At 39.8% G+C, this 20,362-nt stretch overlaps 1 protein-coding gene and 1 long non-coding RNA gene across 4 annotated transcripts; one reads left to right on the top strand and one right to left on the bottom strand.

Annotated features, from left to right (window-relative positions):
* Positions 1 to 3,576: 3,576 nt before the first annotated feature.
* On the bottom strand, positions 3,577 to 20,002 carry PTGR2 (prostaglandin reductase 2). 3 transcript variants are annotated; one of them, XM_035328260.1, is made up of 11 exons: positions 19,918 to 19,934; positions 17,721 to 17,822; positions 15,121 to 15,189; positions 13,715 to 13,833; positions 12,223 to 12,414; positions 11,098 to 11,268; positions 9,919 to 10,128; positions 8,973 to 9,094; positions 8,039 to 8,126; positions 7,271 to 7,310; positions 3,577 to 6,046 (listed from the first exon to the last, which is right to left on the bottom strand). In XM_035328260.1, the coding sequence occupies exons 3-11, from the start codon at positions 15,155 to 15,157 to the stop codon at positions 5,982 to 5,984; spliced, it is 1,044 nt and encodes a 347-aa protein (XP_035184151.1). In that variant the 5' UTR covers positions 15,158 to 15,189; positions 17,721 to 17,822; positions 19,918 to 19,934; the 3' UTR covers positions 3,577 to 5,981. The 3 variants fall into 3 exon arrangements, with proteins under 3 accessions (XP_035184151.1, XP_035184150.1, XP_035184152.1); XM_035328259.1 differs by lacking the exon at positions 17,721 to 17,822 and having other exon boundaries at positions 19,918 to 20,002; XM_035328261.1 differs by lacking the exons at positions 7,271 to 7,310; positions 17,721 to 17,822 and having other exon boundaries at positions 19,918 to 20,002.
* LOC118168117 lies at positions 9,091 to 9,907 on the top strand. Its single transcript, XR_004751372.1, has 2 exons — positions 9,091 to 9,641; positions 9,775 to 9,907. It is a non-coding gene; the product is annotated as an uncharacterized LOC118168117 (long non-coding RNA).
* Positions 20,003 to 20,362: the final 360 nt, after the last annotated feature.

Raw genomic sequence — 20,362 nt, 5'->3', positions numbered from 1 at the left:
GAAAAATAAAAAGAAAAAAAAAGGGGGAAAAAAATAAGAAAAAAAACTAGTACATTTGAATATTGTATCAGACTTGCACTATGCTGTAGGTGTTGCTCAGCACCTTGAGAGGGCACATTGGAGACACATCCCAAAGGAAAACTTGTTTCTAAAATTTAAGGAGCTGTTATTTTTGGTAGAGCAGCAAGTGCACCCATATTATATTATAAGCAGAGCCACACGTTACCCAGTTTTTTTGCAGGGAGTAACACATGCCCTGACCAGCTAACTAATATGACCCTGACTGCCCTGGTGCCTAAGGTGCTGGAGCAAACATGGTTATCCCCTGCCTTTTTCCATCAATCTGCCAAAGTCTTGGCAAAACAATTTCCAACTGGGGCCCCCCAGGCAGAAATTTCTTCTCTGGACATTTTCAGTTTTGGCAGGTTTTTTGGCACTTTGTGGAGCTTACCTGTACTTCAGTGAGAAGAATGTCTTCTGGTGTCAGCTGAAATTACAACTCTATGCCACAATGTCTTTTGTTTTTTGGTTGGGGGTGGGTTGCGGGAGTTCGGGGTAAAATTCCTTGTGGACACCTGAAGGAGTTGCAAAATAATCATAAAATTTAGGTGAAGGAGAAGTTCCTTCTCTGTTGTTATTGGTTTTGTTTTCTTTTCCATATAGTCTTAAATTGAAGGTCCCATTCTCTGGCCTTTGGCAGATTGTAAGCGTGCCGGAACACTTCACATTACTTAGATCATATTTGTCTGAAGTGATAATATCATACCAATAGTCTGCTGCAGGCTGAAAAGTAGCTTATGCCTCAGGTGCCATTTTATGCCTTTGCTTTTTTTACTACATCCTTGGAAGTGTTCAAAAGGGGAATGAAATTATCCTATTCAGAAGAAACGCCATCCAGAAGCAACTTCAGTTGTTAGGGCCTGAATTCTCGCTGAAACTGAAGGCGGGTAAAGAATCATAGAATAGCCTGAGTTGGAATGGTCCCGTGAGGATCGTCGAGTCCAACTCCTGGCACCACACAGGTCTCCCCAAAAATTCACACCATGTGACTAAGTGCACAGTCCAAACGCTTCTTAAACTCCGAGAGGCTTGATGCAGTGACTGCTTCCCTGGGGAGCCTGTTCCAGCGTGCGACCACCCTCTCAGTGAAGAACCTCTTCCTGACGTCTAGCCTGAACCTCCCCTGCCTCAGCTTGACACCATTCCCGCAGGTCCTATCGCTGGTGACTAAAGAGAATAGATGGGCGCCTGCCCCTCCACTCCCCCTCGTGAGGAAGCTGTAGACCACGATGAGGTCTCCCCTCAGCCTTCTCTTTTCCAGGCTGAGCAGGCCAAGTGACCTCAGCCACTCCTCATACATCTTCCCCTCTAGGCCCTTCACCATATTTGTAGCCCAGTATCTTACTGACTTGGAGAAAGAGGCTTTAATCTATGGTGGTTTGTTTACTAACGAAGGAGCACGAAAGAGACGTGTGTCCTCCTGTCTGAAGAGGAGGTGAAGGAACAGCTAGTGCAAGGAACACTAAAAAAATCGGTTGCGCCAGAGTAATACATGGTTGTATCTGAGCTTGGAGACTGCAACCCTCTTCAGACTTCCACACCTAGAGGAACGCTTTGGCTGCAGCCTAAAAGCCACGTGTCCATAAGCTCCCCCAGGCTAGCCAATCTTCTTGCCATGACCTGCCAGGAAACGGCAATGTAGGCATGGAACCAAATTAAAGCCCAAACCTTCAGCCCAGTCCTTGACCTGGTGAGGATCCAGATCCTGGCATTTATACGTGATACTTTATACGCAGCCAAAGTAAATGGGGTAGTCAGAGGTCATGGGGCTAGATTTTGAAAAGTCCTATGTAAAGAAGAGATCTCAGAAAAGCAAATTTAAATAACAATAATGTCAAGAAAAGTAATTCTGATTGCTATATTCTTTATTGCTGTGACTAGGCAGATGAAAGTCTATGATAGCAATTTTGCCTTTAAGGTCTTTTTTCTTTTTTATTTTATTTATTTATTTATTTAACAGACTCTGTGCTAATTTTCCTCACAGAATGACTAATAGAAATATGACCCTCATGCACCTTTTGTGGTTAATTCATTAGGTCAACTCTAACCACTAAGCCCTTTGTCAGGTTATTTCTATTAGTGATAAGGGGCAATTGACCTTAAAAGACTGAAGCCAGGTAGAGCAGCCCATTCCACAAGATCTCTTGGCTCCACCCTTCTTAAGTGAAATCTGTCAGGTGTGGATCATTTGACCTTTGCTATATAGGAAGCCTGAGGAGTGCTGGGGACTGGCCTTGCCCAGGGGAGTCTGAGGCTCAGGTTATCTGGGGGTGTTTTTCTGCCGTGGTGAAATGGACTCAGTGTTTCCCCAGTAGGCTGCTTTTTCTTTGTGTTTTCTACTGTCTCTGTGAAATAGCTTCAGTGACCCTATGAGCTAGCTACGTTGGTGGTGCCTTCTTGGTCCAGTAAAACCCTGGTGGTATGACTTTGCTGTGAAGTAGTTTGGAAGCGACTCAAGCTCAGAGTCTGGCAGGTAAGGGTTCCTGGGTCCTACAGTTGGTTAATGTTGAGGATTTGGAGTACTTCCTTCACCCTGTCTGTTTTCAGTGAAATTACTTAGATGGCTTCTAAGCTCCATTTCCAGCCCTTCAAAATAAAATAATAAAAAAAATAATAAAAACAAAAACTCAGAAGCTCAAGAGCTTACAGGTAAGGCTGACTTGGAAGAATGTTCTTAAGTGTTTGTCAACATTGAACAACAAACTGGGAGAAAAAGATGCCTTTATGGGAACTCAGATGATGTCAGGAGGTAATTGGCAGCAGGTTTACAGAGATCCTGGCGGCATTTTTCTTCTGCAGCATTTTGTTGGGCAGAAATTTCTGACCGGGGCCCCCCCGGGCACTTTTGCTGGAAGTGCTACTATAAGCTGTAGTGGGAACCACCTATGTGGGGATTGGTAAACTGTCTTCATGGTATCTCTGACGTTTTCCATGAAATCCTGATGCTAACCTGTATGGCTTAGCACTAAAGCGCAGCCAACAGCATTTTTTTACAGTATAAACAGAAAAGAGATGGAAATGGGAGTGCATAAAACTAGTAAATATAAACAAGCATAAGATTAACTGAAATATTTTTTTAAAGATCTGTCTGTTCAACACTGTTTAAATTTTATTGCTAGTTGCAACAAGACCTGCCATGTGCCATTGCTGAGGTAAGGCTTCAGGGACAGGTGCTGCTTCTTCTGTAGTCTGTGACTATCTGCTACATCCCAATTGGCTGGGATTTTTCTTAGCACTTATTTGTTACCTTCTGTTAAATGAGACCTTTCCTACAGTGCAAAATACCTGATTGCTGAAGAGCCGCACTGTTACAGTAACTAAGAAATTAAGGTGAAATATATATATATTTACAAGTATGGGCACTTAGTTTAAAAGACTTTCTGCCTTTTGATTTTTATTTATTCTGGAAATGTAACATGAGCTAGGATTCACAAATACAGAAAAGCTTCTATGAGAATCCTAAATACTGGGGGTACCATGATGAAGTCTACTATGACTGTCCCCATTTTTTTTTTCTCCCTATAGTCATTGGACCAATGCTGACAGAACCTCTATTCCCGTCTACTATAGTTTACCTAATCTACAGGAATGCTGCAGCAATCAAGCTGCCTTTATTTCTGTAAGAATCAAGATCTCACTTTAGATCACTCCTCACATCACCATGCTTTATTAGGCTTGCAACACATGTGGATTACTAAGCAATTGCTGTAAAAATAATAGTGCTGGGAATTTTACATTTTCTCATATTTTCAGTTGTGAAAAGTAAACTCCTAGAGGAGTGTCATTCCTGGAAGGTCTGTCAACTCATATAGTGCCAGATATGAGCTCACTTTGGAGTAGCTCTGTAGCAAACTGGTCAAAAGTACAAAATTTGTACTTTGGACGAGCAAATGCAACTCTGGAAACACAAATAATGTCGGACTTACACCTTCACCCATAGCATATGAAATTAAAACATTTTAATACCTTTTCAGTAGTGGTTATTATGATAGCTTTATTATATTGATACATCACACGTTCACTGCAGCTCATAGTTGAAGTCTCTTCTGAAATACATGGTAATTGGAGTACTTTGAATACTACCCTGTGATATGCTTCCTTTCAAGCAGGCTTGAACTAAAACAGAAGGATTTTCAGTTTTAAGACTAGAAGGTATTTCTTTCCGAACAGGTTGCTGAAGCTGAAATAAAATTGATAGATTGGAGGAAGCCAAACAGAAGGTAACGCAGGTTAGAGGGTGTTGACATTTGTGTATAGAAAGCACTTAATCTTCAGAAGTGGGAGGAAATAGGAAAGCATCATGGTAGCACCACAATAAAACGATATGATGCGGCATATCAACATACACATTAGAGCAGCTGGTTCTCTTTGAAAGGGCTCCCTCCCAGTTAAATCCAGCTGATGTGACAGGAATCCAAGCCTAGAGATAGTCCTCGGAATTGTTGTATTTTCTCCTGTCTCTGGTTTAATATATGCACAAATTATAAGGTTTTCTAAGTTTGCATTGCCCAAATTTCAAGAGTAAGTACCATCTATAAATAGTCAATAAGCAGGAATTCACAGAATTTCATTCACCTGTTGCTGTCTATCTTCATTTGCCAATCATGATTATACCGATTTTATTCCACAAAAAAATCGGCTTCTGTCCCAGTGTGACACTGTTAATGCTGCTTGTGTTAGTTATGTTGATGCTGGGTTCAGACTCCAACTGAAAGTGAACCACTCACTAGTTGGGTAGTTGAAAAGTGCACGAGTGAAGGTTTTAGACCATCAAAATGCTGTATTGCAAGTGTCTGTCTCTTCTTCAAAGTTTATAGCATCAGTCACTACAGAATGCTTTCTTCCTTCAAGGTCAGTCTCAACACTGGGAAATCAAGGGACTGTTTTTCATGTTGCTTACAATTATATTAGGCACTGTTGATATCTGTTGTCTAACTTTCCACAGTATGCAAAAGGATTTCTAATGCCAAATTTCTTGGGTAGTGTTTCTCACCTGTTTCTTGGATTCTGTTTAGTTTGAACCTAGGCAGTGACTCAAGCAGATCTGGAGATCCGTCCTCTAGATGCCTCCACTGACTCTGCTGTTTGGAGGCACTTCTCATAAAGAGAACATTAAAACCAAAACCTGTAAGTCAGAATGTGTCATGATCCTATTCAGTAAATAAATGGGTCAATGTTTCTAAATGTACATGTTTTCATGTCCTTGAGATAATTATCTGTTCCCTCTTCTGCTCCTTCATCTTGAAGACTTAGTCGCATCACTCTCATCTGGCTTGAGGTTATGTTAATCAAACTTGGAAATGGTGACCCATTTTTTCAAGTTTTCCCATTGAGATGGTAGAAGACCATTGTTACACCAAAATAAGCCAGCCCTAGAGCTGAATCTTCCTCCAATGAAAGTCTCAGGTGGTGTGCAGATGGAATTCTAAATGAATTAGGTTTCAAGTACTCTGAAAATAGGGTATAAAATGATATAATACAGAGAAATTGGAAAGGTAATCAGTGGATATTTGTTCCAGAGGGCAAAAAGGAAGCATCTTTGGCATTATAGAGCTTGAATTTTAGGAACTGAATTTTAATTGCAGTTATCTGGAAAAATGAGAACACTTAAATTCTAAGATGATTAGCCAGATTAACTGGACTCTCAGGCTAAGCTTATACTAGTAAATTAAAAATTCCTAGAGAAGTTCCCAGGCACTGAGACAAACTTCCAGAGGAATGGGACACATCTACACTAGTAGATTATTCTAATGTCCAAAACCAGGTGGCTGCATACAAATTGTTTACTGGAAATAGTTCCTGAGATAATCTAACTTCTAAACTATGCCCAGGAATTATTTGCAATTGTGCTAGCTGGTAATGGTCAAATCATGTCAAATATATTACTGGCTTCTAGTATAAATGATTGCATTCCTGCTTCCTTACTTAGAAACTAAGACGATCTGTTTTCCAATATTGCCTCCATTCATCATGGACTGGAAAGCAGCTTCAAGAGAAATAATGAAATAAGTTAGTGCCAAGCAAGGTGTATTTTTTTTTTTTTTTTTTTACAAAATGGTAGAAACAAACATAATAAATAGTTCCCCAAACACGAGCAACCACATAATTATTCTTAATGATGTGCCAAATTAAGGAAAAACAAAAAACATGCCAGTGTCTGTAATAAACTGCAAAAGGCAGCTTTATGTAATAATTAAAAATATATGTATTTAAGTACCTTTTTGGCCCTATATAATTTAATGATTACACTTGTTGCTTTTCTGATAAGCATACAAACACCAAACAGAAAGACAAGGCATGAATGGAGAGCCCACAACTGCTATTAGTTTCACAAATTTTTGTGAAAGGAAAAGGCTTACAAATACTCTGTATAGTGCAATGAATTTGACAAATTGATGCAAAATAATAAATCTGTGAGTAAATAAAGTATGAAATATGACTGCTACATTTAATCAGATTCCTTCAAAATACATGTGTGTACCACTGAGTAGCAAGAATCAAAAATAAATGTAAATCTGTAAGTTCTGGCTAATGTCTATTCCAGTCTTACTGGGCTAAAGACTAAACGGGCTACATCATCCTCTTTCCTGTTACTTGAAAGTGATGCATTCTTACAGCACATCTTGAGTCACCTAGCTCTTTAGCTTGGTCTCACTGGAGTCACAAGACTCCCTTGTTTTTTATATTTGTTACAGATTTTAGGAAGAGAGTATAGGCTTCAAATAAATTAATTTTGACCTTTTTTTGGATGTCTGATGTTCTTTCCCTTTTCATGTGCATACCTTTCAATATTTTCTGTTAGCAGATCAAGCATCAAGAACTGAAAGAGCCATTTTTTCTAAAGCATAAATTTGAAGTTTCCAAAATACCCTTTTCTTACATACAAGTTCCAAGAAATAGGCAGCCCATTAACTCTGTAAGATCAGGATGACTGTGAGCTGCTAAGGTAGCAGGTTTACACTTTAACCCTTTTCCTCCCTCCCCAAATAATAAAACTGGGGAAAAAAATCTCAAAATTTATATCCATTATTTTTTAAAAACATACAATAACTTTCTCATGGAACATTTTAATACATTGTGAAAAATAATACATTTCTTATTGTAATACTAAAATCATGTTTTAGATTTTTAAAAGTCTGAATTGGCAAATGGCATCTACTGCCATTGAATTCAGCCTTATTATTATTAGAAAATGGTGTAAAAAACTTACCACCAATATTTGCTAAGCCTTTTATCACAGTTTCTCTGACCTGTCAATACAAAAAAAGTCCTCTTAACTTTCTTCAAACAAGATTAACATTACTTAAGAACATTCAATTATACTGACACAGAAATCACCAAATCTAAAAGATTCTCTTGCTACAATGAATAATGTTCTACTAGGGCCAGGTTCTTTGATCAAGAGAGAGGCAAATACTTCCTGGTAAACCTGTAGGCAGTTTAGTCCTTCGATCAGTACCGGCACATTTGTGCACCTGCCAAAATTTCACATCTCAGGATTTTCCTAGGGAAATTTATTGGTCTCCTGAAGAATCAAAAACTAATTTAGAAAGATATCACAAAGAAGAGAAGGATAGCAAGAACCTGCATGTCACAAAATAATAAGTAGTGATTGTAAAGCTTGAAACTAAATTTCAGACAGGATCCCTGAAAGCATCGGGACATTAAATAAATAAGTAAATATTTTCAAAGGCCTGATCCTTTAAGTTAAAAAACACTTGCACCCTATGCTGAAAGAAAGAATGCAGACAGCAGCAGCATGTCAGTCATACTACAGTCACAACATTCTCAGTAGGTATCCACTGTAAGAGTGCTACCTAAAAAGCTTTTGGGTACACTCAAACATTCTTAAGAAAATCTCTGTTCATTCCTGAGGCATGGTAAGAGAGCTAGAGACAAAGAAACTGGACTTTGTGTAAGCAGACCACAATCTGAGGAGATAATACCAAAGGCCACAGATTAAATGTAAAATTCCTACCTTCAGTTTACCGTCTTGGATCCACTGACAGAGCTGTAGCACACTAGCTTCTTGTTTGTCCATGTAGTTCAACACCAAGAAACGTTCTCTGGGAAAGACAGGAATGACCCTTGAGTTCAGAGACTGATAACCGTATTTCGAAATCTGAAACTACATGACAACTATAAATTAACTTTCTGGCTATCCAGATTTTTGCATATCCTGCTGTCACATCTGCCCATAGCAACCAAGATAAACAGAAATGAATATCAAAAATGATAATTATAGCAATGTACTGACCAAAATCTCCACTGCCTTCTACTAAATCTTGTGAAAACTGTACTATAATGCACTGACTGGAAAATCTCATAAGACTTTGCTCCTCAGGTCTGCCTTAGCTTCACCTGAACCCTCACGAGAGATCCAGCGATCCCAAGAGTCATAACAAAAAAAATCAATCTTTTACCTGTATACAAAGTTCCCATTATCGAATGAAAACCCAAACAATAAAAATGTGATTTCAATACAGTCACTGCATCAGCTGCATCCTTACTTTGAAAAAAAAATTTTTGATTTTCTCCCTGGACCACTACACTTGGAGAGATGGCACATGGCAAAACATCTGAGAACAGAACCATGGCAACACTTTCCCTCATCCTGAAGAATCTCTCAGAGACTCCAAGCCTAAATTAAGCAATGACAAACAAAACACAACACCAGGCATCTACGTTAAAATGTAGTAATATCCTTTTCCAATTTTGTGCTGATACAGGCAAATGAATAGAAATAATTTAATGACAATGTGATTTTAGCTTCCTTTTTCAGTACGGCACCATTCTGTTTCAATTACATGTGCTTGGTGTGGATCTGCAAAATATCTTCAAACATCATACTCACAAAGTCATGTGAGCAATCCACCTGGAACCTGGGCGCAAGCTGTGAAGGAGAACTGTACCTTGTGATGTTCCTTTCTTTCTGTATTTTTTCTATGTCAGGAGGCAGTGGAGGAGGATAAGGCACATCTTTGTTATACTGAGAAATCTGTCCACACAGGATGATATGGCTGTTCTGATTCATCTGTTTGGGACAGCACAAAGTGAGATAAATTACATTCCTTGCTCTCAAAAAACACATTTTCTAGAGATGCACTAAAATATATTGCAAAATGTTCACACAAATGTCCTTATTGAGAGTCACATTTCCGAGAAAAGAGGGGGAGAACTGCATGCAGTCCCATTCAACGTGTGACAACATTTAACTAGATAAATGCACACCAACAGTGGACAACTAAATTCTATGCAGCATATATAGCATTTAATAAAGCCTTAAATATGAGGAATACAAGAATCTGTTATCTTAATATGTGCCTTTTGTTTTTCAGGAGAGGGGAACAGTAGGACAAAGGAAGTTCGATACACCTATTGGATACGGACTGTGATTTAAAGATCCCAAAGAAAGGGTTGCCAACAAGTCCTCCCTGCCATGAGACATAAACTGTAGTTTTGAGTTAACAAGGAAGAAGGCTGGTCGAGAGCCCAGCACAGCTGCTCTTTTGTGAAGCCAGAAAACCAAAGCTAACAAAACACAAGATTACTGCACTGACAGAGAAGGTTTCTAAGAGAAGGTAAGAACATTACCAAGTCTCCTGGCTTGAAAGAAGCAAGAAATCAAAGGCAAAAATTGTGTTCCTATTACTGTACTGCCAGGCTGGCCCAAATGACAGGCACTAATGTCAAATATTTGATTTCTCTCCTCAGGATGAGGATCAGCACCAGGGTTAGATCAATGCAGTGGAAAGCCAGTTCTGTGTTGTAGGCTGGTCTCTGGTATGAATTAATTCAAAGCTGGCCACATGGACCTTGGTGAATAATGAGAATAAACCTGACAGCTGGTGTAATCACCTGGCTTATAACAGTATCACTGATGTCTCCACCAACATTGTCAAAGTAAACATCCACACCACCTGGGCAGAGTTTGCGTAGCTGCTCTGCCACGTTCTCTTTCTTGTAATTGATAGCAGCATCAAACCCCATTTCTGAGACCAAAATGGAGCACTTTTCATCTGTGCCAGCAATACCCACCACTCTAGAGCAGCCCTCCAGACGGCCAATCTGCAGTTAAAAAATGAAAATAAAATAAAGTAAAGTAAAGTAAAAGAGAAGTTAGATTGTTCATCTATCCACACATAAAGGTGCCACTGGGAGGACATGAAGTGATGTTACACTTATCCCCCACCCTATTAAACCCCCAGGTGGCAAATTTTAGTGTGCACTCCCATCTCATGTGACGACAGCTGCAAAAGAGCCTCTTGCTATTCCCTCCTCACACATGGAGAAAGGGCAGATCCCAACAGAAACATGCTGTCTTTCCAAACTCACTGACTACAGGAGCTTTAGCCTGTAGATCTACCAATGCCTGAAAGTACAGGAGAGCCAAACACAGTATAAAATCACCATCTGTAAGGTACAGTATCAGAGCTAAAAAAGGCCAAAAAGATCGAACAATAACCAAGTTAAATAAATTCTTTATAGATTTGCTGACAAATACTTGCTCCATAGTTCCTCTTTATTAGTAAGTCTTAAGCTGGCTTGATACCTGTTGTGTTTGTATGTACATATAGATATATAAATGTTGATATACACACACAAACATACCCACAACATGTTCTGCACAGCTGAGGAAAATAAAAAGGTCGCAAATCTCAACATACAAAGAATGTAAAGGAAAATAACATGAAGAAGGGTTTACTACATTTGCTAAGGTGGAAAAAATGAAAGTTACCAGTCAACTAAAAGACCATTTAAATGGCAGACTATAAACATGTAGTGAACACATGCATTTATAACATCTTTTATTTTTACCTTGGACCATTTTCTGCTATCTCATCTTCAGGAAACTTAAGTTTCACACCACAAATCTCTCTCAGTGAGAGTGTGAGCCAGATCTGCAAACTTGGCCCTTTCGATGGAGTTATACTTAATCATATTTATAATGATTTTACCTGTATGTTTACTAACCAGCATGTTTCAGAACACAAGCTTAGTGACCACATATCATTTCTATGTCTTCAGCCAACCTACCTGGCCTGCCAAAGAACCACAGGCACCAGCTGCTCCACTCACCACCATCGTCTGATTTGCACCTACAGTCACGTGTCCTTTCTCTCTTATACCCAGCAAGGCCGTCAGGCCTGTAATTCCAGCTGCACCAAGAAAGTAGGAAAGACATCCATTCACAAGCTGTGGAACAAGCTACAAAACAAAAACACACAGTGGAATTGGATTTCTTTTTAAGGTGAAGTTTTGCTGTTATTTGGTTGTCTAATGATACAAGGCTAACTCAGGATATTTACAAAGCAAGGTTCAAGGGGCCAGGATAAGATAGCTATAAACTGTCTCTACCTTAATAACAAGTTTACACAAAATGAAACAAAGATTATATTTACATAGTTTTAGAAAAAGTTTTTTAGCAAAGGCACACACAAGAACTTAAATTATGGAAGTGTCAAAAAGTGTTCAGGAGATAAGAAGTTTTCAGCAACAGTAAACTATCCCGATGTTAACATATAGGATGAAATAGCACCATTGTCAAACATTAGGATTGGAGATCAGTGGCACAACGTGTCTTAAAGTACAAAAGTACAATTTCTAATAAACTTATTCAACTAAATTTTTCTGTGTTATGTGAGGATGAACACAACGTACCTGATCCACCATTACCTCCCCATGTTCAATTTAATGTTGAATATCTGTTCTTCTCTGGATGTAAAATCACAAGTAAAAGCTTTCACTAACACATTAGTGAAATAAATTGAATGAAACATATCTAAAGCCTTTCATGTCTTCTGACTACACTCCCATGGACCTGGAGTAGGTCTACCTATAATTAGGATAACTAACAGAATTGATTAACAGCAGCAGTTTCAAGGAAATGTATTAAAAATACAACAATTGAAATAACACTGTCGTGCCTGATGACCAGCAAATGCATTCACATTTTTCTTTGTTAACGACTGAGAAAATGGATGCAGATTTGGCCATCTGTGAGCACGTCTACTCTCTGAGAACTGGTTTCTTCAATAACACCAACTTATTTTTGACTAAGAAACAGTATAATTAACTACTAATATATATATATAATAAAAATGAGTTTTAGGAAAAGAAAACGGTGACAATCTGGATTTGTGAGGGTTACATTTACATTACCTTTTGTAGCAAGCTTCCATCCAGAATGGCCACTGTCTGCCAGGGCCAATTGAAGGAAGTTACAAAGTCTCCCTTGGCAAAGTTATTATGCTTGCTCTCCTCCACAATGCCAACGCCCCCACCATCAGCAACTTCAGACAGCTGCCAGGGCAGGAGGTAATCTGAACCTGTATCTTCATTCATTCGGCAGCGCTGAAAGACAAAGCTTTAATGAGAAACTCTGGTGCAACACATGGTTTGATTATATGAAATTCAGACAAGGCTGGGGATGAGATATGTTTAAAACATCAAACACAATGGGCTACTCAAAAATCTCTCAGTAAGCCCCAAATGCACATAATCTTCTCTTAGATCTCTCCCCTCTTGTTCACTCAGTACAAAGGACTGATCATTTTAATCTCCTTCAGTAGTGTTACCAAAGCCGAATACATTCTACAGACACTGCCTCAAAGTCTGTCTCGTAACCAAAGACAACTGGCTTGGACCCGATGAGAATCCTCTAAATGTCATTCCTTAACTGGATGAATCATAGAAATGTAGGATTGGGAAAAAATAAAAAATAAATAAAAAATAAAATAAAACACAGAGGACCATTTAATGAAACATCTTGAAAATTGAAATCTTTTCTATCTCCCCATATAGCCAAAGTTAGTTTCTCAGTTATTTTTAATTTTTTCCTTAATTTCCAAACTAAATCTACTTTCCTGAAATTAAGACTGTTTCTTTTCTACTATCCCCATCAACGTAGGGAACAAATGATCATCATTTTCTGTACAGCAAACTTTTACATACTAACAGACAGGGTCTGGCCCATTCTCCTCCTACCCTACCTTCACTTCCATTTCAATCCACAGCTCTCCCAAACACTGGATTTTCACAGTTTTGCAGAATTAGATGCAAGTCCTGATTATGGATCCATTCAACAGTCCTCTCTGTTTCCATTGCTTACAAAGTACTACTACATTTTTGCCCTGCCATCACCCACTTAAGGAGAAAATCTGACTTTCATCTGTAAGCAAAACTGACAATGTCTACCTAACATTGAACTTGAATCATTTACATTCTTTGCCTATATTTTTTTCCATGACATATTCTTCCTCCCTCCTGCTTCATCATGACATATTGTTCTTTTTCCAAACTCATTCCCTTCAACTGAAATACACTTTCTTCCATGAGGGGAAAAAAAAAAGGTAAAAAATGTGTATCAAAAAAGGCACAGCTGAGATAAAGCTGACACAAACAATTCTGTAACAATATATCAGGGCTCAGAATGCTTCTGGTCCCCTAAAGTCATATTCCTATATATATCACAAGTACATTAACTCCAAATTCCTTCCCAATATAACTCCAATGGAATGAACAGAATTACTTAGTTATACCAGAGGTACATTTGTTCTACGATTGTTAACTTCGATGTTAAACATCACAACAGGAACAGAGTTAAAGGTAATTTCTAAAGAAATTCTGGCTTAGCAGTAAGCTCATCACCTACCATGTACGGATCCACGGAGAGATACAGGGTTCTAACACGTACTTGTCCCTCTTGCACTGTGTCCGGTATTGTACTTTGTTCCAGTCGGAAGTTTTCAGCCACTGGAACTCCATTCTTACCTAGAAGTATTTTCAAATTAAACAAATATCTGATTGGATGTAGAGCTTCCTTTAATAGCTAGGGAAGCCTTTTTTGGTGAGGCAGTTCTTTTTAAAAATATGTCACCTTGTATGCTGACGCAGGTATAAAACTACCAACAAACTTTCAGTTTTGTACCACAGGCTCAGATTCACACAGGTGCACTCCCACCACCCAAACTGAAGACCCACCCCCAAAACAAACTAATCCTGCAGCTTTCCCAAAATGCCTAGTTAACCCCTCCTGACTAACAAGGACTAATTGATACAGAAAGGAACTCCAGAGGCTAATGAAGTATTATCTAATTACAAATCATCCAGTGTATTTGGCACACAGAAGTGTACACTAACCACTCTTTCTGATTGTTCTTGCCATGTCTGTTCTGATTTGCAAGCAACTGTTTGATTTAGATTTTCTGCATTTTATTTATACATGGACATCTTCAAGCCTAGCCTACGCCATTTGAAAAGGAGTTTTTTGCATTTGTTGCACCGACCAGCAGTTTCCACATCATTTTTATGAACAATTAAGTCAAATCAAAAAACAAACAAACAAAAAGCCCCACACAGCTGGAACCACGGGCACTATAAGGAGTGAGCCAGACACACATCTATGTTTTAAAAAGGAAAGCTACTGCTGTCAGATTTCATTTGCATTAGAAAAGATGTGTTTTCAGGATACACGATAGTTATTACCTCCTAAGGCTATTTTTGCATTTAGCAGCATACAACCCTTCCAGGGGAAAAAAAAAAAAAAAAAAAGTTAATACATGTGGTTCTTCGGCAACTGACAATTTTTAAACTCACTGTTCAAAAAATTGTGTTGACATATACAAGTGTGAAAGCAAGGAAGCAGACATTCTCAAACTGTGGACTTCAAAACCAAACATTTTGAAGCATGGGAGGATGAAAAAATTAAAACTTTTAAAAGAAAACAAAAAATAACAGCTACAAAATACTTTTGTCACCTCTACAAAAAGAACAAATGTCAGAACTAAAAGCAGTGCCTGAAAAACTTTCTTCGCTTTGACCCTCACTCTTAGGACTTTCTCATATATTATGTATGCATTATCCCTTTTTTCTCAGCCAAGAGTTTAGAAGCCTCTATACACAAACTAAATAGACAGACTTCAGAGTAAACTTTGTTTATTGGTGCATACAATATTAAGATATGCAAATCTTGTTAGTTGCTGTTTGTAATCTCGCCATTTTAGAGTATTAGGCAACCAGGACAAACACATCGCTCCCTGATGGCAGAGAAATACATACCAGGGCGTGAATTCAGCACTACTCTTTCTATAATCATCCCTGCTTTTGCAGCAATTTCACACTGGGTTCCTACAAAGGAAAACATTGTTGAAGGCCTGAAACATAAAATTCCTTTAGAAAGAATACAGGGCAAAGTACTTAGCAATTTGGAAATGGGGGGACAGGGTTTAAGTAACGCAAATGTTTTGACACTGCTTACAAATCCCGTGGGAAACGTAACATGCCCCCTTACCCTAGGCAGCAGTAAGGGAGAGCTCAGCATCTGCTCAGCCAGGAGCATCCCACCAGGCACCGCTTGGCTCATCCACTGCTCTGCTGGCGTTGGTTGCAACAGCAACCTCATTACCAGCCACCAAGAATGGCAGGAGAAAGAACGAACCACCGGATCGATGTAAATGCAACAGCTCATCTGAAATGCACTTTCACTATACGTGAAATCCTGCAGAGACACTTCCAGAGTGCCAGAATTTCACCTGGTCTTTCTGATGTCTGCCACAGCTCATGCTTTTCAGATAGCTCAGCCAAAAGGCACAGTGGGTTACAAAAAGGTTTTGCTCTATTGCAGTTGGATTTATCTGACGTGGACTGATATCCTGTCAAAGCAATTGCCAAGCACAGGCCACATACTGGCTTCACTGCAAATTTGAAAAGAGGTGACAAAATATGGACCTCAATGACTTCTCTGTAATGTATATACTCAGCTAAAATCCTAAGAGGAAGGAGGGCCTAGGACATACTTTGGCAAATTGTGCATTCAGTGCCATCTTCCATGTTCAGATTTCTTCTGTGGTCTGGGTTACGTTGCTTTGAAATTATTTCGCAAAATATTTTTCAGAACAAAATTCTAAGTTCCTCTTCAAAACACTGAATTGGGCAGGTCGGTTCTCAGAACGGCCTCATCTGGCTTTATAATGCATAAAAAAATAAACTGCATATTTTAACTTTATATTCCATGTCATTCCTGGGTAAACTTGAATACAAATGGTTGAATTTTGCATTGTTGAGTACCTGAATCCTCTTAGACTAGCTTAGCTGATAACATTTGCATAACAAAATTACATTTGAGTGGTCCAGCTATTATCCTCAGACCAATTGTCTTAGTATCTCAGAATCTGTGCTAATTCAAGGAGCATTTTATAAACTGCCAGATGTATCTAGTGCAATTTAAAACCCTCCAGTAAATGATTTATGCACATATAAAACCTGGGGTAAGTTTAGGGCCACTAGTGACATTGCTCTGTGCAGAAACAATGAGTGAAGAATGCAGTGAATATAAACCAACAGTGATGTGACAGTTCACATGAAGTCTGGGCAAATCATTCCTCTAAACACTATTCATATTCACTGCAAATCTATCCATGGTATTAAGGGATTGATCCATTGGTTATAAACTATGCAGAACAGGCAGAATTGCTGTACACATACTGCCTTACAGAAAGGTCCACTCTCAAAACTGCACAGCTGACTATTTTTGTTGTCCTGAAACTAAGTACCTTTATTATGCAAGGACAAAAACCCAATCTGAACAACAGATCATGAAAAGCATTTTTATTATGCCTAACACACACATGAAATAATCCACTTTCTACTATACTACAGAGAAAAAAAAAAAAAAAAGGCCAATAAAACTATTAACAAATTAAAACAAAGGAAAAGCAACACAGACTGGCACAGGAAGATGAGGGTGGAAAAATACACAGTGTAAGTTTAGAGTACTTCTTGGAATGACAGAAGTTCTGAGGGAACAACAATGGTATTGATTTCCCGGGCCATTTTCACACCTTTTGGTTGAGAAGCCTGTGTACTAATTCAATCTGAACATCTTCCAGATACTGTGAGTGGGTGGACAGAAAGAAACAGAGGCTGGCAACTGAACTGCCACTCATTCTGTGACAGCTGACACAGTAAAATATAACACTGGAGTTGGACATTTACTTATAAATGTGATTGCACTTATCCTACAGTGGAAGTTAATCACCTTACACAACCGAACGTTGACACCAATAGCAAAACATAATACAAAACAATCAAACTTTCTTCACATCTTAAACAATTGAGAAGTGAATGAAGAAAATAAGTAAAGGCACCATCCTTTAGCAACAGTAACCTAGGAAAGCTTTTGGAGAAAGAGCACAGATTTTTTAAGTGAAATAAAGTAGATTTGGATCATGTACATAATCTTTTTTGATATATGTGTAATGCAAATATTAAGGACACTTTGGGATTTTTTTTTAATTGTAAAAAGACCAACAAGAAATCACGTGCTACCATTTTAGCTTTTCAAAAAAAAAAAATAGTCTACGCTGTTTTTATTTTTTAAACCAAATTGAGTAAAAATTGTGAGTTTTAACATCATCTTTTCTATGCCAAGACCACCTGACCCACATTTTGAGTAGAGGAGCATTAAGCAGCACAGCAGTACCTCCAGGGCACTATCAAACACATTTTAGCCCAGTTTTATTCTTACCCCCTTCTCCCCCTGTCTTTCTTCTCCCATTTTGCAAACAGGCACATGGCAACTACTTTTAAAAGGGACAAACAGATTCCTTAGCACTAAAATGCTCTAGTTTGTTTGTCCTTGGCTTGGTTCTGAGAACTACCTGTTTCTGAGATTGCCCACAAGACACTGTTTTCAGTTGCATATGCTTTTGCCAAACTAATTCAGCTGCTTTCAAGCTGTCAAAGCCCATGCCAGGTGCATTCTGGTAAAAAAAGGAAGAGCTGGTAAAAAAAAAAAAATAAAAAGGCAGAAATTTCAAGGAAGAATGATTTGGAATCCCCTGTACTCGGTTCTGGTGAGGCCACACCTCAAGTACTGCGTTCAGTTTTGGTCCCCTCGCTACAAGAAGGACATGGAGGCGCTTGAGCAAGTCCAGAGAAGGGCTATGAAGCTGGTGAAGGGTGTGGAGAACAACTCTTACGAGGAGCGGCTGAGGGAGCTGGGACTGTTTAGCCTGAAGAAGAGGAGGCTCAGGGGTGACCTTATTGCACTCTACAGGTACCTCAAGGGAGGCTGTAGCGAGGTGGGGGTTGGTCTGTTCTCCCACGTGCCTGGTGACAGGATGAGGGGAATGGGCTAAAGTTGCACCAGGGGAGGTTTAGGTTGGATATTAGGAAGAACTTCTTTACTGAAAGGGTTGTTAGGCATTGGAATGGGCTGCCCAGGGAAGTGGTGGAGTCACCATCCCTGGAGGTCTTTAAAAGACGTTTAGATGTAGAGCTTAGGGACATGGTTTAGTGGAAGATTTGTTAGCGTTAGGTAGGAGGTTGGACTCAGTGATCTTGGAGGTCTCTTCCAACATAAACTATTCTGTGATTCAGTGATTCTGTGAATGAGGAACATGCAGGAAGGAAGGACTGGCACTACAAATCAGTGAGAACAGAAAGAATGGCAATTAAAGGCTAGCAAAAGAGAGAAGAAATATAATGGAGAGAGAGGACTGGAGAAAATAGGAATGATGAATAAGGCTATGGCGCTGTGATAAATGATTGAGTCTCAAATAGAATTCCAGTTAAAGTTAGCAATTTATTAGAGGAATAAAGGCAAGCAAACAGTGCTGGGTGCGCTGGGAGTATCTGCTCCACCTAGATGCACACGCCACAGTTCCCATTCCGGGCTTATATCCCCTCTACTTATGCATATTCATATGCATATATCCCCTCTACTTATGCATATTCATACTCATGCCCTCCTTCGAGCATGCCTTCTTCATCTTTTGGCATCTTCTTGAATCTTCTCGACCCCAGACCACATGCATGCTCCCCCTGCACAGTCTTCTGCCTAGCAACAACACTGGTCCAGGCTGTTCCTGTCAGGGGACCATTGCAGAACACAAGGACTATATACATACATTAACCACCGAATGTAAAAACCATACACATACATTGATCACCAAACACAGTAACTATATACATACATTAACCATCTCCATTTCTCCAATCGTGGTTATACAAGGATGTATAAGACAGTCACATTCTGTCATGTGGCCCTAGCATTGCTCTACATTGACACGAATCAGATAAACATATCTCACAGCGCCAAGAAAACAGAGATGGAAAAGGTGGGCAAGTAGCTTAGGACTGGAGAGAAAATAAATAAATAAATAAAATAAATAAAAAAAAAGGTATAACTGGCAATATGAGGAGAATGGAAATGGAAAAGTGAATGTAAAGGATTAGGCACCAAAGTACCAAAGTCTCCTGTTCACCCCTCCCCTTAGAAGCTCTACATTAGAATAACCTTAATTAAATTGCAGTTTTCAAAAAGTAGAAGCCAGACTCAATATGAACTGCCATTAAGGGGCCCAGTGAGGGCTGAGGTCAAGCTGCAGTCTTTCCCTCGAGAAAGAAATTGGTGGGAAAATAAATAAGTAAATAAATAAAGTAGTAGCAGGATCTTGATCCACACTGCTTTTTATTTGACATTTACAGAAATACCCAATACTGTGTGAAACTTGACATCCATATCAACAACTCCAGCTGGCATACAGACTCATGTCTACACACTGCTGGACTGTATAAACTTTGCTTTTTTTTGTTTAATAATTAACTTGTGTTGGAGTAGCTGAAAATGTTTTAACACAGGGCCACGGCCTGACGGGCAGGCTCCATAAAGCTCGCCTCTCGCTCCTCTTCTGGAGACTGAGCGACCTCCGAAGCCTCTTTTGACCTGCGGGGAGGCGCTCAGCCCTGACAGGACAACCCTGGCCCTGAGGCCCCGGCCGCCATTTCAGGCGCCCCTCAGCCGCACCCCCTCCCTTCGCCCCCACCGCGCGCGCGCCCGGCGCTCGCGCTCACCTTGAGCCCCGTCCGCAGCGCTCCGGCGCCTCCGCTGCGGGGCCAACGGGCGGCCCCGCCTCCCCGCGCACGCGCACGGCTCGTGCCCGCCGGGGAGCGCGCTTTCGAGCGGCGGAGGCGCAGCCCGGGCCCCGGCCGCAGCGGCCGAGGGAAGATGGCGGGCGGCGAGCCGGCATTCCCTGCCCCATTTGACGGAGGGTCTTTCCGCCTTAAGGCTGGGGGTGAGGTGATGCTGGCTCGTCTCCTGAGGTGCAGGGGAAAGGCACTTGCTGCTTGTAAGGGTTTTGGTGTTTTTAATTTGTCTTTTAAGGGTAATTTTGAGAGTCACTTGCTCGTTGTGATGTAGTCGATGAGATTCTGCTTACGGGTGCGATACAAGGCTGTTTTATAGCCTCATAGCCACTCCTAAAAATCCAGTGAAGTCACTGCTGTATACAACAATTCT

Source organism: Oxyura jamaicensis, chromosome 5 (assembly GCF_011077185.1).
Source record: "Oxyura jamaicensis isolate SHBP4307 breed ruddy duck chromosome 5, BPBGC_Ojam_1.0, whole genome shotgun sequence".
In the NCBI taxonomy this organism is placed as follows: domain Eukaryota; kingdom Metazoa; phylum Chordata; class Aves; order Anseriformes; family Anatidae; genus Oxyura; species Oxyura jamaicensis.
The sequence above is the reverse complement of the archived record's forward strand: the minus strand, read 5'-3'. Positions and strand labels throughout refer to the sequence as shown.